This window comes from Melanaphis sacchari, unplaced genomic scaffold, assembly GCF_002803265.2.
Source record: "Melanaphis sacchari strain LSU unplaced genomic scaffold, SCAv2.0 Contig11_pilon_pilon, whole genome shotgun sequence".
Lineage (NCBI taxonomy): Eukaryota > Metazoa > Arthropoda > Insecta > Hemiptera > Aphididae > Melanaphis > Melanaphis sacchari.
In genome coordinates, this window is record NW_020270469.1 from 2,276,941 (window position 1) to 2,290,910 (window position 13,970).

Consider the following 13,970-nt stretch of genomic DNA (forward strand, 5'->3'; position numbering starts at 1 on the left):
TAAAATTCAGCATATTTTTAATTGAAAATGTTTAGTAACAGAATATGTGTAAAAAATGCTTAAAGTTCTCCACAGTTAGCTACAACAACCTTCTTTTTGGTCTCTCCTGTATCAGTTCCATAACTCTCTAATTTTTTTACAACGTCCATACCCTCGGTAACAGATCCAAAAACAACATGTTTACCATCTAACCATGCAGTCTTAACTGTAGTGATGAAAAACTGACTACCATTTGTATTTGGGCCAGCATTAGCCATTGATAAAATACCTACAATAACATAATAACAAATTAGCTTATTTAATTATAATAAAATAATCATTATAAATTCATACCAGGTCCAGTATGTTTTAGGGCAAAGTTTTCATCGCCAAACTTGGCACCGTAAATGGATTTGCCTCCAGTACCATTATGATTGGTAAAGTCACCACCTTGGCACATAAAGTTGGGGATGACACGGTGGAAAACACTACCTTTATAGCCATAACCTTTTTCACCAGTACACAAGGCACGGAAATTCTCAGCAGTTTTTGGCACAACATCTTTTCGTAACTATAGCAAAAAAAACTAATATAATACATATAATACAATATATAATCATAAATAATTAAAATGAATGTAAATTTTTAGTAAATTCAACAGTCAGACAATAGCAAATTAAACAGTCAAATTAATTAATATTTTTTTTTTTTTAATAACAAAAACAATATTGTATTACTTCTTTTATTGAACATTTACTATTAGATATAATGTAATACATTGACTCATCAGTCATCACTTATTTTTAAAATAAAATTACCTTTAGTCTATTAACTTTTGATTAGGTAAGTAAATACACTTTTTTGTAACAGTACATAGCTTTTTTGGTTTAAACACATTTATAACGTAGGTATAAATTATGTTTAGTTGGCCTAGTGTGGCATGGTGGTTGGCTTCAGTCACTAATGTGGTCTGAGATCAAGCATTGGCTGGTGTTGCTAGCTCTTGAATGGTTGACTACCTGAGTTTTTAGCAACTAATCCATGGCACACACATACATACAATTTGTTTCGTAACCCTACAAATCCTACAAAACTTAAACTGAACATACCTTCTAACAGATTATGTGGCTTAGTTGTCACTCTTAAGATCAATTAATAAATATATTTAAGAAAACACTACTCTTATATGTGTTGTCTTCGTTTAACAAACACTCAACATAGTACTAATTTGCATTTAGTAGAAACATTATTTTAAGCTAGAAATGAACATTTTTAACTTGTAATATTTACAATACTTATATATTGGTTGAAAATTAAAATATTGATAAAAGCCAATTCTTTAATATTTAAAATTGATAATAAGTTAATTTCTCTAATATTAAAATTAACAACACACAACTAGTTCTACTGAATATACATTTGCTGTTGTATGATTGTAAGGTTGATAGAATACATAAGTGTAGTGTTTACTTAATATTGATCAGTTACAGTTATCTTATGAAATAGTGTTTGAAAAAACAAACCTAACCTATTGTTTCTTAACTAATACAACATTTCAACTGAAAAATTTATATCTATGGCATATTGTTCACAATATACGGTAAACGTGCATAAATTATACTATGTAATATTTTGAATTAGATATTTCCAAACACTCCTCAGAATTAATGTAATTGTTAAGCCATAGAATATACAATTATTAAATTTATTCAGTGATAAAACCTTCTAAACAAATGCTTAACTCTGAACATCTGAGAGACATGATTCACGTTAATGGAAAAAAAGGAGGGGGGAAGGTCTTTATTATTGCTTGTACATACGTGATATGTACCTCATAACTCACAAGGCATTTACATGAACAGCAAACTATAATAGAATGCAATTATGATAGTATTTGTAAAGTGTGTACGAGGGACGCTGGAGTGAAGATACAGAACAAAATATAGTTTTTACTTAAAAATTTCATAAAAAAGAGCAGAACAAAAATTTATTATAATTCCCTCTTTTCTCTCTCTCACAAAAACGAAACATTGAATATTTTTGTCGCAATGTCAACTTAAGACGAAATGTTTGATTATGAGTTATAAATTCAAGAGCTGTGCTCACGTCACATCTACCCCTGAAAAACATTTGTAAGCTATCGGTAATAAAAATTTTTCTAAAACCAACCAATCGATTTTTTTTTTTTTATATATAAATACGTTATAGCAACATTAGTTGTATAGTACCTATATATAAATATAAATACATTCATACATATACCTATATATACTAAAATAGTAATATATATACCTAGGTGTTTTTATAAACAGCTCCTCTACACTCTTTTTGCTCAAAATGTAGACGTAGTGCCTATCCGTTAATAATATTATTTATATTATTGTAAATATCAATTATCATGGACCAGTGTGAATAACTTACTTCGATAACGATTCTGCCGGCCGGTTGTCCATCGACGGTCATGTCAAAAAATACTTTTGGGTTGGCCATTACGACGATTGTCTGTAGTAAAGACTAAAGAGTAAAGAGGTAAAGTGAAGATAGCAACTCAAAGCGGTGACGAGAATGAACCGTAACAACGGACTTAATGAACGTTGAACGTAAAAGTAATGAGAATTGAGTTATGACTATTCAGCGTACACTACTCTTGACTCTATCTATGGTGCTGGACGATCGGAAGGTTGTGGGACCAGCGCGGAGGTGTGAAAATCGTAATTAAACTATCGATTTGGCTCTTTATTCGATAGTTTCATTTGCTTACGCACTCTACGGTAAATTTGTGTTGTATTGTACGGTAAAATCGTACAGCTTGACGCAGCGATAACCAACAATCGTTTATTTTTATCGAACATCGATACTGTAGTCAGTTAATATGGCGTCGGCCGTCAGAGTGTATAGGTGGTGTGGTGGCGGGGTGGTTTTAAAATCGATGAACCGTCGCGTCGACTCAGAACGGTAGAAATTTTGAAAATATGTTTGAGCGGGACTCGTTAGCGCGTATTCAGAAGTTAAATTTATATTCTCCCTGTCATTGGTGTAAACCAAACAATAACGTATTCAAAATTCTATCTAGCCATGTATTCTTCCTATTAATAATAATAGGTTAGACTTACATCCTAACCTAACTAGTAACTATATAATAATTATTTAAGTTTTTATAATAGTTACAACTTAGTACTTACAAATTACAATACCATACAAGATACAACCATATATCTTGCAAAAATATTTCGTATTTTATTTTTGGCTTTATAGTAATTTTTAATTAATTTATAAAGTCTGAAAATGTATCATAAGATTCTTCACGAGTTTATCCAACAACTTTTTAAAGTACAATTTTTTTTTAAAAGACATTTGAAACTTAATTTTTTTAATATTAAAAAATATGCAATATTATAAAATATCTGAATAAAAGTATTCTTTACAAAACTAATGATATTCATACATCATTTATATTCATATTTAAATAAATATTTTAACACATTAATATTTTCTATACCCAATACAGTTTTCAATAATATGTTTAGACTTTTTTAAGCTATTTAATATTTATACTATATGTCTATGAACTTATTTAGGTGTTATACTATATTGGAACTGTATGAACTTAAAGTTAATAACAATTCATTATATAAATAATAATAATATATAATATATTATGATGTTGAAACAAATGGAGTTTAGCTCCTAACTTCCAAGTGATATTTTGGAATTATTTTTTCCAAAATGTGTGTTTTTGCATGCTTATTTTGATGGTACTTTAAAAAAAAGTCTATTTTATAGATTAATATAAATTATTATTCTATATTTTATACCAAAATAGTAAAAATTCAACTAACTGTATTAATAATGGAAAAAGTAAATACAAATAATAATATTAATTATTATGAAATATCATTAGAAATAAAAGCCGACATCATCATTAAATTTTTTTTTTTTTTTTGGTATAAACAATCTATACTATTTAAGCACAATAGGTTTATATGATAAGAGTAATAGAACATGATAGTTTTGAATAAGCAACCACCCATTAGTGGTTCTTGGCTAATGATAATTTTTTTTTAAATGTTTAGTTATATTTTCAGAGAGTTAGACATTGTAGTTTTGTAAGAGGTCACGGCACCACTTCCTTTTTAACCTACGGTTAGGGTTTCCTGGGAGTGTGAGGATAGAAAGGTCTTTTATAAGAGGATTTGTATGGGTTTGAAGTCGTTTATGGAAACGTGTATAGAAAATGCGTGCTTCCGCTTCTATTGTTCTCATACAGAGATCGTTATGAAGGGCTAGATTAGAGATATAGGGGGGAGAATGGATAAACGTCGGAGCGAAATGTTTTGGAATGTTTGGATTCTGTTAATATTTGATTTTTTTGCCGCACCCCATAGTTGTAGTATCAAATCAATTATAGCAACCTACTCAATAACAAGCATACATGTTTCTATATAGTCTACAATAGCAAGTCAGCAAAGTAACTTCCCATTTTTTTAACTAAAAATTTAAAAAAAATAGTGTTATAATGATTTTATTACAAATAATATCATAAATTGGTTTTTTTCTAAGTAGCCAGATAAGTAAACAAATGTATTATTAAAAATTATGGTGTTATAAAACAAAAAATATCAATTGTGGAGTTAATTTAATAAATTAGAATTTAAAAAAAAGTCAAATTTAAATTATTTTAATCTTTAGAACTGCCTGGTTGATTTTCCTTATCACCGCCAACATCCCTTTTGCGTTGTACCATTTCACGTAAATTATTCTCACTCTCTTTCAAATTTCCTTCCAAATATTGTTTAGTATTCTACAATAAATTAAATTAATGAGTAAATTATGTTTTATTTTTTAAATTTAAAATTAAACTTACTTCTAAAACAGTAATTTTTTGTTCGGTATCACTGTTAACTTTATCTAAGTTTTTAAATACATCATCTCTTGGTGTTAAAACAAATGCGCGACCCAAAGCTTCATATGTCTTCACATCTTTTGGTATTTTCTATAAATATGAAAAAAAAAAACTTTTTAAGCAATGACTAATAGTAAATGCTTAGTAACTTAACAATTATTAATAATTATGGATTACATTATTTAAAATAATTAAAAAATTATGTTTTTTTGAAAAACATAATGAAAGCGAACAGTTAAAAGTACAATTTTATTCTTATACACATGAATAAATAATATAAATACTAATTACAATATGAATGTTACATATTTATAAATATGAATACCTCTAGTTCTTGCTTAGTAAGAATATTATGTTGCTTAGTACGACGAAGTGTATCAATTTGCAAATCAGCCAATTTTATTTTTTGAGATGCATATAATAATTTTTCATGAAGTTCTTTGAATGCCTGAAATCATCACACAATTTACAATAATTATTATGTGCTTTAATACAGTAATGTAATCAATTGTAAACTATTAATCAATGTATCCAACAAAACTATCATATATAGAGTTTTCTGTTTAAGCTACTGATTTATCATTAGAAATATTGATTTAAATAAAATTATCAATTTGATTAATTCATGATTGCAATACTCATAATTTATTTTATTTTATTTTTTAGTTTTATGTCAATATAAATAAGTAAATTATAAACTAACAACATCAATGATAAAATTTTAAACAAATAGATAACGTCAGCAAATCAATAAACAAAATTGTGTTTAAAAATGTTAAATTGTACTTACATTATTTTGTAAATCATAAATACATTTTTTTAGTACCCATATTTATAAGCATTATTTATTTGGTATTTTATTTTTAAAATTTACATAACCTCTTTATAGTAGTCACTTGAAATGTATAGAATTTTTGTTACCAGTCACTTTTGTAGGACAAGCACCTCTAAATAGTGATCATTATTAACGGTCCCTTCGATGACCGTTATATGAAAATTCTACTATACAACAAATTAAACTTATTTGCTATACCTACACTATTTATTTAACAATAGATAAAAACATAGAAACTTAGCATTTATTTTAACAGAAATTTTGGTTATTATGGATATTGAATCATAGGTACCTATTATATAACAACTTTTTTATTTATACAAATGATGCTAATTGTTAACTGACGGCCTATTTGATGATTTATTTGATAACATATGCGCTATAAGAAATAAGAAATTTTAATATTGAATAGTAACAAAATAACTAATGGTTTTACTTACATTTTTCAAGTCCATATCTACAGCCATGTTTGTGATTTTATTTTTAAAATATTCAATATTAAATGCAATATTATTATAATAAATCTTAAAACAAATATTTCAATACACACAAAAATAAATTTTGTAAGCTATTGATAGTAAGGAATTAACTAACAAGAAAATAGAATAAAAAAATAAAATTAATAAGAACCACACATTATTTCCATGCGATGAACTGTGATAAGACTTAAGATAGTAAGATATATACGAAACTAAGATATCTTATATTTTAAAGTTATAATAATTATTTTTTAGTTAGTGTTTTAAAGTGATAGTGTGATAATAACTTTTATTTTTTTTTTAGTAAACAGAAAAAAGATTAGAATCAGCGTTTAACATTTTCTTAAAGTTAAACATAATCTATTTTCAATTCATTTAGATGGAGAACTATATTTTATTGGAAATAGAAAATATTTTGACCTAGCAAATAATTTTTATTTATAATACACATAAAAAGCTTTAAAACAGTCGAAATATTTTGAAAATATTATCGTTAATAGAAAACAGTAATATAAAGATTTTGCGAAAATTTCAAGTATCTACGGTTATTCGATTTCGAGTTAAATTAAAAAAACAAAATCAATTTTATTAAATTAAGATTTTGCGCAAAAATTCCCTATTTTCTTTATTTTTTTTAGTTATTCTCTATTATAAAAATAAGTACAATTAATTTTTAAGTTTAACTTCTTCGTTAATACAAACAAGTTTTAATTTGATAACTAAAACCATCCCCATTTTCGAAAATTAAAGCATTTTATCGACCACTTATCGTGTACTCATAAAAAATAATACATGATAGATGGATGGGATAAAAATAACCAAAAACCTAACTTAACCTATTCGTAGGTAGAAAAGTTGTTGTCTGTTGAGGATGAATGACTTTTTTGTACATGTTTTATTATATTTAAGTATTCTAATATACTTATTGTGAGTTAATGAATAATCTGTAATTTATTGGGCCATCGTAGATTAGCACTTGAATATTTTGAACGGTTGTGTTTTTACTTATTATTTACATGATATATAGTATTTGGTTCTTCTGACCTCCCCAGTTTCACTCCCACACTATGGAGTAGGGATAAATTATATAGTTTTGTAACAACATCGAACGAATTCAATTACTCATACTCTCCTTCATAACAGATATTAGTGAAAGTATCTTTATAGTTACTCAGAATATAATATATAAGTAATATACAATGACTGTGCTGATGTACTCACAATAAAGGAGAACGAGGGTCTACTATTTCGACTTTTAACGTTATTTATATTATCGACTAGAGGCCGCTACAATTCAGAGTAGCATTATGTATGATTTGTGCACACAATAATGTATAAAAACGTGATTATCATTCATTGATATACGTGATAAACCTTTCGTCGGGCTTGAAAAGGAATTCTACAGCAACAAATTGTTTATGTTTAGGTGTACAGTTCTATGATAATAATAATATTATTTCGGTTTTTTTCTCTCTATCTCTGATGCTGATCTTCGTTTAACACGACCTACTTTAGCTGTTAAGTGCTAACATCGGAGTTGATAGTTACAGTTTAATTTAACATTCGATCGTAATAATACAGCGGTATTTTAATATTTATCATTAAACCGTTTTCGAAAAACAAACGAGACCATGACGTCGTCGAAGTACTGTTTGAAAACTCGCAATAGAATGAAACTTCCAAACGCTAAGGCAAGTGCTTATCGGTCTGAGAAATTAATATTATTACAACAATGCCTTACGTTTTACATTTTTTTTAACGTTTCAGAAGTTGGACAACGAACAGGATCATGATTTGTTCCTGTCAAAGTTTACTTCAGCACTTAGTTGCGACAGTTTTAATAGACTCCCGCTTAACTCCACATTAGGACGCCTGCCATTATCTGGTATGAGATAAATTATTCGATCATAATGTTATATTGTATTATGGACATTAAGTGAATGTATACCTTATATGTATTAGATATCTACACATATTTTCAATTTTGTGTTAAGTGTTTTAGTTTAGTGTTGACATATTAGTTATACAATATAAAATGTAATTCGAGTTTTACATAAATATATTTTGATTATTTATATACATTATTTTTTTAGAATTTAATTAGAATACCAAATTCTAATAGTAACAAAATAATGATTTAATGGTATATTTATAATTTATTCTTAATTTTCTGTACATTGATTAAGATTGGATGTATTCAACTGAAATATAAACATTTCTTATCCATCTTAGTGAGAGATTATATTTGAATTTATTTCATAAAATTATGTGAAATTTACATTTTAATAATATTCAATTGTTTTATATTTCACTTTGTTTATTCACAGAATTAGCTCAGGAACTCAAAACAGGGAAATTGATATCAAAATTTGAAGATTTTGATTATTACACTGATGGTGAAGATGAATCACCATATGTTTATACATGTTCATTTGTATTGGCTATAATGTATTTTGAACGACTTAAAGTATCAAATCCTAACTATTTGAAAACTATTAACTCATCTGAATTATTTCTTATATCTTTGGTAAATTAAACAATAAATTAAATTATTATTGTTCATTTTAAATTTATTTATAAACATTTGTTATTTATAGTTAGTTGCAAGTAAATATCTTCATGATGATGGTGAACTAGATTCAGCAATTAATAGTGAATGGGCTATAGCTTATGGTATTAGTCTAAAAACTATCAATCAAATGGAAAAAGATTATTTATCAGCAATGGTAAGACTTTTAAATTATAAAAATCCCTAATTAATACTTATCATACCAGCAAAATTTATTTTAATTTGATATACTGTATATGATAGTGAATATTATATAGATTAAATATTTTATGTTATTATATTTATAAAAAATATTAAATCTTATTAATTTAGTAATTACAATTTAGTTCATAAAGTTTAATTTTGTTAGCAAAAATTTAATATATTTAAAAAAAATATTTATGTAGAACTGGGAATTTTTTATAAGTGATGAAGAGTTTACAAATAGACATAAAGAAATAGTTAATCAACTACATAGTAATATCAAGAAATCCAACTGTGTACTGTTGAAAATGTTCCTGTTGATCTCATCAGTTGTACAAAAAATAAGAAAGGTTAGTTGAGATTTTTCAAATATAAATCATTTTATTTAATTAATTTATTATGTCATTACTTATTAGTTGTACCGAAGGAAAATTGTACGTCAGAAAATGAAACATATGATCGCCATGTCAACTGTTATCACTGTACTCACTGCAACTACTATGCAACTTAACCCTGGAAATCAAAAGTTAGTTCAAGAATTGTTTGAACAAATTGAGTCTGATCCAAATTACCCAACAATTCCTTCTACTCAAACAAATAAAATAGTAAAATCAGAAAATGTAAAAGATATTTCTAAAGAATGGCCATCATCTAAATTGCTGCAGTTATTAGACCATTTGTTAATGATGAACATATGTGTATCTGATGATGATCGTCAGCTATCATTTCAAACTACTCTTAGTAAATCAAACAAAAACCAATTTCGAAATATTACAGATTTCAAAAATATTATATTTTTTAATTATTTAACAACTTTAAATTATACACATTGAAATTAAGTCTTATTTACATTTGTGTATTCTCAATTTACTCAAGTATATTTTAACTAATATTTTATGTTTATCAGTTTTTTTTTTACAAGTATTTGGTACTACAAAAAATTAAAATAAGTATATTTTATTAACATACATTTATATAAGAATGTATCTTAAATAATTTGTTATTCTAATAGCTTTTATAAAAGTATTACATTTCTTTTTTAAAATTAATGTGGATTTTATTTTAATTAACAGAAGTATAAAAATAAATATGAATGTATTTATAAAGTATAATTTTTTATCATATGTGTAATAAGTTAATCATATAAATTAAAGTTAACTTTATTTTTTAGTTGATATTCTGATTATTAAATACTTGCTACGAAGAATAAGTTAATATACAATTGAATTTATAAAAATGTAAAAGGCTGAATAAAATATTAAATTTAATATATTTGTAATTTAGGTTACGAATGACCTCCACTTATGATAATTTTTATATCTGGACTGTTTAAATTCAAAATGACAGTGATTTTTAAAACTAACAAAAAAATAGTGGTTTATAGTGTATTGATAAATAATATAAAAATAAAAACAATTTAGCTGTATAATTGTGTATAAAGTATAGAACACATTTATCAGTATTGAGATAGAAACAATTAAAAATCAATAATTTTACTGAAACAATCAAATTAGGCTTTTGTATTTAATACCTAAGTTTCTAAAAGTAGATTTTATTGTTTTTGAGATTTAAATATTGTAAAACTTCTGTAAAATGAATTCTACCATACTTTCAAATATTAAAAATGTCTATAACTATTAGTTTTATTATTTTACACTGAAATAATAATATAGAAAATTGATATTAGGAAAATCAAATTTATTTAATTTTCTGTTACGGCAGCTACAGTGCATAACTTAGCTAATAATGCTGATAATTGAAGTAGGGAGTTCATTCCTTCAACAATTCGTATATGAACCATTCCAATTTCCTGAAATATGAAATTTTTTTTATAATTATTAGATATTTTAAGTTTCGAGTTTAAGATAATAGTTATTCAATATATCAAAAATTGAATAGATTTAGAGTTATTAATGTTAAAATTATAAATATTCAAACACAAAAATAAATTTATCAGCTAATATTTAACCAGTACATAAATACCGTTTATAAAAGTTTAAATTCTTTTTCATAATTATTAGAACAATAAACAATTTTAAATAAATCAACTGAAGAATAATATGACCTCTTATTAGCGTTGTCATCAAACTACTCAATTACAATATAATGTGATATAACAGTGGCATATATAGGAATTATTTTCACTATGGGCTAATTATTTACCACCAACAAGATTGCACATGCAACTGGAACATTTTTTAGGTGGCCTGGTCTGGGTGGTTTTAATTATGACACAAACAATGGCAAATAAAGGAATTTAAATTTATAAATACATATTTATTATTACATTATATTTATAGCAAATTATGCATTTTCTAAAGTTTTAAAAAGTTTTAATTGGTCATTGCAATCATGGACCATGGTATCAGTAACATAAAATGTTATACCTTAAAAACAATGTGGATACGGGTCATAGTTGATGATTATGTAATATGATATACCTATATTTAAATAAAGCAAAATGCATAATAAAGTGTTTTGATTGAATCTGAAATTTTACTAAGGGCCTAGGTCTAGGGGGCCACCTCTATATATGCCACTGTGATATAAATTATTACCAAATGCTTTATTTATTACAAATTGAAATTGATCAATTTAAAATTTTAATACCTGTATAAATTTTAATTTTAAGGATTCCTTGATTTCCAAATGTTTAGCAACTCTAAATATGTTAGAAATAATATCCTCTGGTGCATAACCGAGTTTCCATAAATGGGCCATTATCTATAAAAAAATAAATGATATCAAATTAATTTTATGCAAAAAATTTTTGCTTTGTAATACTTAAATATTTTTTATTACTTTGTAAGCCTTAGAAATATTTTGATCTGCACATTCCAACAACATTTCTTTAACAAGTAGGGGATGTGGTTCGTCACAAACTTTGAATACATTTGCACTATTAACATGCCTAAAACCATTCCATGTGGATTGTAAGTTGTTCAATGCCTGTCGCATATCACCTTGAGCAGTAAATACAACAGCTTCTAAACCATCAGCACTGAATGAAACCTGTATGCAGATATCAATATACATATACCAACTTATAATTAATATAATGTCTTAAACCTATTATAAAATTACCTCTTCAGATTTGCAGACTTTAAGAATCTGTGTCATAACTTCTTGATCAGAAAGCTTTCCATATCGTAACATGGCACAACGAGACTGAATTGCTTCAATAATTTTGTCACTATTGTTACAGGCCAGAGCAAATCTTGTTGTATTACTCCATAATTCCATAGTGCGCCTAAGTGCTTGCTGAGCTCCATCAGTCATACTAAAAACAGATAATATTATGATACTAATAGGGCTACTCAATAGATGAATAATATTTTTACTAAGTATTTAGTTACCTATCGGCTTCGTCTAAAATAATTATTTTATGTCTACCCGGGGGTAATGTAACTTTTTGCTGGGCAAACATTTTAATTTTATTTCGTACTGTTTCAATACCACGGTCACTGGACGCATTTAATTCTAATACAGCTTCTTTAAATGCACTACCTAGAAGTATTCTAGCCAAAGCCAATATCGTTGTTGTTTTACCAACACCAGGAGGACCCTTTAAACCATAATTTAAAATTAATACAATATAAAAAAGTGTATTAAATACTCTACAAACTTACAGCAATAATTATGTTTGGTACATTTCCACACATAGAAAACTTTTCCAATCGCAAAACGGTTTCTTCATTTCCCACAATGTCTGAAAATGATTTTGGACGATATTTTTCTATCCTAAATTTCATACAACACAAGTAATGAAAATTCTATGAAATACAGATAGATACTAGGTTTTCCAGTAGGTATCATGTTAATGTACTTACCATGGCATATTTAAGTCACTTTTAACAATTTTTGTTTGAGAAGTCGCAGTGGTTAGTTCGTCGTTTTTGGTGGTCGACGGTCCTTCCATGGGATCTATTGCAGCCGTGATCGAGGTATTTTCTTCTGGGTTATCGACTTCCATTTCAAAATTACGGTTTAAACAATAAATTTATACAAGTGACTTTGAGCAGGTAAATACTTAATATTATAGGACGTGTTTTTTACAATCAAAATACGATTTAATGAAAGTTTATCTACAAAAACCAATTTATACCAGGAATAAAATTACTCAAAGTTGAAAAAAATTAATTTTGAAGAATAACATTTTTATGTAGCGCCATGTATTTCAGTATCAACATGTAAACATTGCAGAATGGACTGTGTTGAAGCCTTGTAGGCCGGCTGTCGGCTTCTAAGTAATGTTAAGAATTGTTGACTTGTAACTTGTTTAAAAAGGCGGGAAAGATAACACTAATCACAAAAACAACCATAGACCTTATACCACAATTGACGACACTGATCAAGGTAGTACATTACATACCGTACATGCGCACAAGAACTGTGGTATTGTATTATAATTTTTTAATTTTTCCGTGCGTCTTATGAATATTAAATAGTAAATTAAATAAATACACACATTGCGTACTGACAAATATGATAATATCTTCCTATTTCAAATTTTCAATTATTTTGCCGTTTGAGATTTGTCAATTTTGTGCATTGTATTTTTATTAACCACCAGGTTTTAGCCTTTTAGGTATTTGTTTTACGATACCTAAAGTTTATTGTTTATACTTGGTTTCAGCCTTCAGGTTTGTATTGAGATGCCTTGAAAGTGTGTAATTTGCAATGCTTATGACAAGAATAGTGAACAATTATTTTATTCGCAAATAAAATTATCATATTTAATATAGGTAATAATAGTTTCCTCGTATTTATTATATATACCTTCGTTTTTTTAAGAATATATTATTTAAATATACGTTTTACTACTTTTTTTCTTTTATTAGTTACCAATATTTAAATTATGATAGTATTATCCACTTTCTTTCGGTTTTCATAAGGATGAAAGTTGCAAAAAGTTATGGTTAAAAGCTTATAGAATTGACTTATGTTTACTGTCATATAGAGTTTGTGGGGCTCATTTTTCAGATAAAGACTTTTTACAAACAATTATTTAAAAAGTATTGT

General features: G+C 26.5%; 4 protein-coding genes across 4 annotated transcripts; 1 reads left to right on the plus strand and 3 right to left on the minus strand.

Annotated features, from left to right (window-relative positions):
* LOC112604108 (peptidyl-prolyl cis-trans isomerase-like) lies at nt 1-2,673 on the minus strand. Its single transcript, XM_025352979.1, has 3 exons — nt 2,401-2,673; nt 334-550; nt 1-268 (listed from the first exon to the last, which is right to left on the minus strand). The coding sequence occupies exons 1-3, from the start codon at nt 2,467-2,469 to the stop codon at nt 60-62; spliced, it is 495 nt and encodes a 164-aa protein (XP_025208764.1). The 5' UTR covers nt 2,470-2,673; the 3' UTR covers nt 1-59.
* Nucleotides 2,674-4,598: 1,925 nt separating this feature from the next.
* On the minus strand, nt 4,599-6,351 carry LOC112604109 (prefoldin subunit 1-like). The gene is made up of 4 exons (XM_025352980.1): nt 6,158-6,351; nt 5,208-5,330; nt 4,844-4,972; nt 4,599-4,780 (listed from the first exon to the last, which is right to left on the minus strand). Exons 1-4 carry the CDS (start codon nt 6,182-6,184, stop codon nt 4,658-4,660), a joined length of 402 nt encoding a protein of 133 aa, XP_025208765.1. The 5' UTR covers nt 6,185-6,351; the 3' UTR covers nt 4,599-4,657.
* Nucleotides 6,352-7,544: 1,193 nt separating this feature from the next.
* On the plus strand, nt 7,545-9,845 carry LOC112604110 (protein CNPPD1). Its single transcript, XM_025352981.1, has 6 exons — nt 7,545-7,887; nt 7,964-8,081; nt 8,524-8,723; nt 8,794-8,922; nt 9,152-9,298; nt 9,365-9,845. Exons 1-6 carry the CDS (start codon nt 7,828-7,830, stop codon nt 9,779-9,781), a joined length of 1,071 nt encoding a protein of 356 aa, XP_025208766.1. The 5' UTR covers nt 7,545-7,827; the 3' UTR covers nt 9,782-9,845.
* Nucleotides 9,846-10,625: 780 nt separating this feature from the next.
* LOC112604111 (replication factor C subunit 2) lies at nt 10,626-13,214 on the minus strand. The gene is made up of 7 exons (XM_025352982.1): nt 12,779-13,214; nt 12,578-12,689; nt 12,305-12,513; nt 12,033-12,228; nt 11,751-11,960; nt 11,559-11,672; nt 10,626-10,758 (listed from the first exon to the last, which is right to left on the minus strand). The coding sequence occupies exons 1-7, from the start codon at nt 12,919-12,921 to the stop codon at nt 10,651-10,653; spliced, it is 1,092 nt and encodes a 363-aa protein (XP_025208767.1). The 5' UTR covers nt 12,922-13,214; the 3' UTR covers nt 10,626-10,650.
* Between the last annotated feature and the right edge of the window lie 756 nt (nt 13,215-13,970).

Bases quoted from the DNA above. Each gene is read 5' to 3' on its own strand.
- LOC112604108 (XM_025352979.1), bottom strand. From the start codon at position 2,469: ATGGCCAACCCAAAAGTATTTTTTGACATGACCGTCGATGGACAACCG. The intron at 551-2,400 runs GTAAGTTATTCA...TTTTTGCTATAG, and splicing joins CCGGCAGAATCGTTATCGAA to TTACGAAAAGATGTTGTGCC. The intron at 269-333 runs GTATGAATTTAT...ATGTTATTGTAG, and splicing joins CCTAAAACATACTGGACCTG to GTATTTTATCAATGGCTAAT.
- LOC112604109 (XM_025352980.1), bottom strand. From the start codon at position 6,184: ATGGCTGTAGATATGGACTTGAAAAAT. The intron at 4,973-5,207 runs GTATTCATATTT...TCATATTTATAG, and splicing joins TTACTAAGCAAGAACTAGAG to AAAATACCAAAAGATGTGAA. The intron at 4,781-4,843 runs GTAAGTTTAATT...AATTTATTGTAG, and splicing joins AAAAAATTACTGTTTTAGAA to AATACTAAACAATATTTGGA.
- LOC112604110 (XM_025352981.1), top strand. From the start codon at position 7,828: ATGACGTCGTCGAAGTACTGTTTGAAAACTCGCAATAGAATGAAACTT. The intron at 8,724-8,793 runs GTAAATTAAACA...TGTTATTTATAG, and splicing joins AATTATTTCTTATATCTTTG to TTAGTTGCAAGTAAATATCT. The intron at 8,923-9,151 runs GTAAGACTTTTA...ATATTTATGTAG, and splicing joins AAGATTATTTATCAGCAATG to AACTGGGAATTTTTTATAAG.
- LOC112604111 (XM_025352982.1), bottom strand. From the start codon at position 12,921: ATGGAAGTCGATAACCCAGAAGAAAATACCTCGATCACGGCTGCAATA. The intron at 12,690-12,778 runs GTAAGTACATTA...TATGAAATTTAG, and splicing joins AGTGACTTAAATATGCCATG to GATAGAAAAATATCGTCCAA. The intron at 10,759-11,558 runs GTATTAAAATTT...TTCATATTTCAG, and splicing joins TAAAATTAAAATTTATACAG to GAAATTGGAATGGTTCATAT.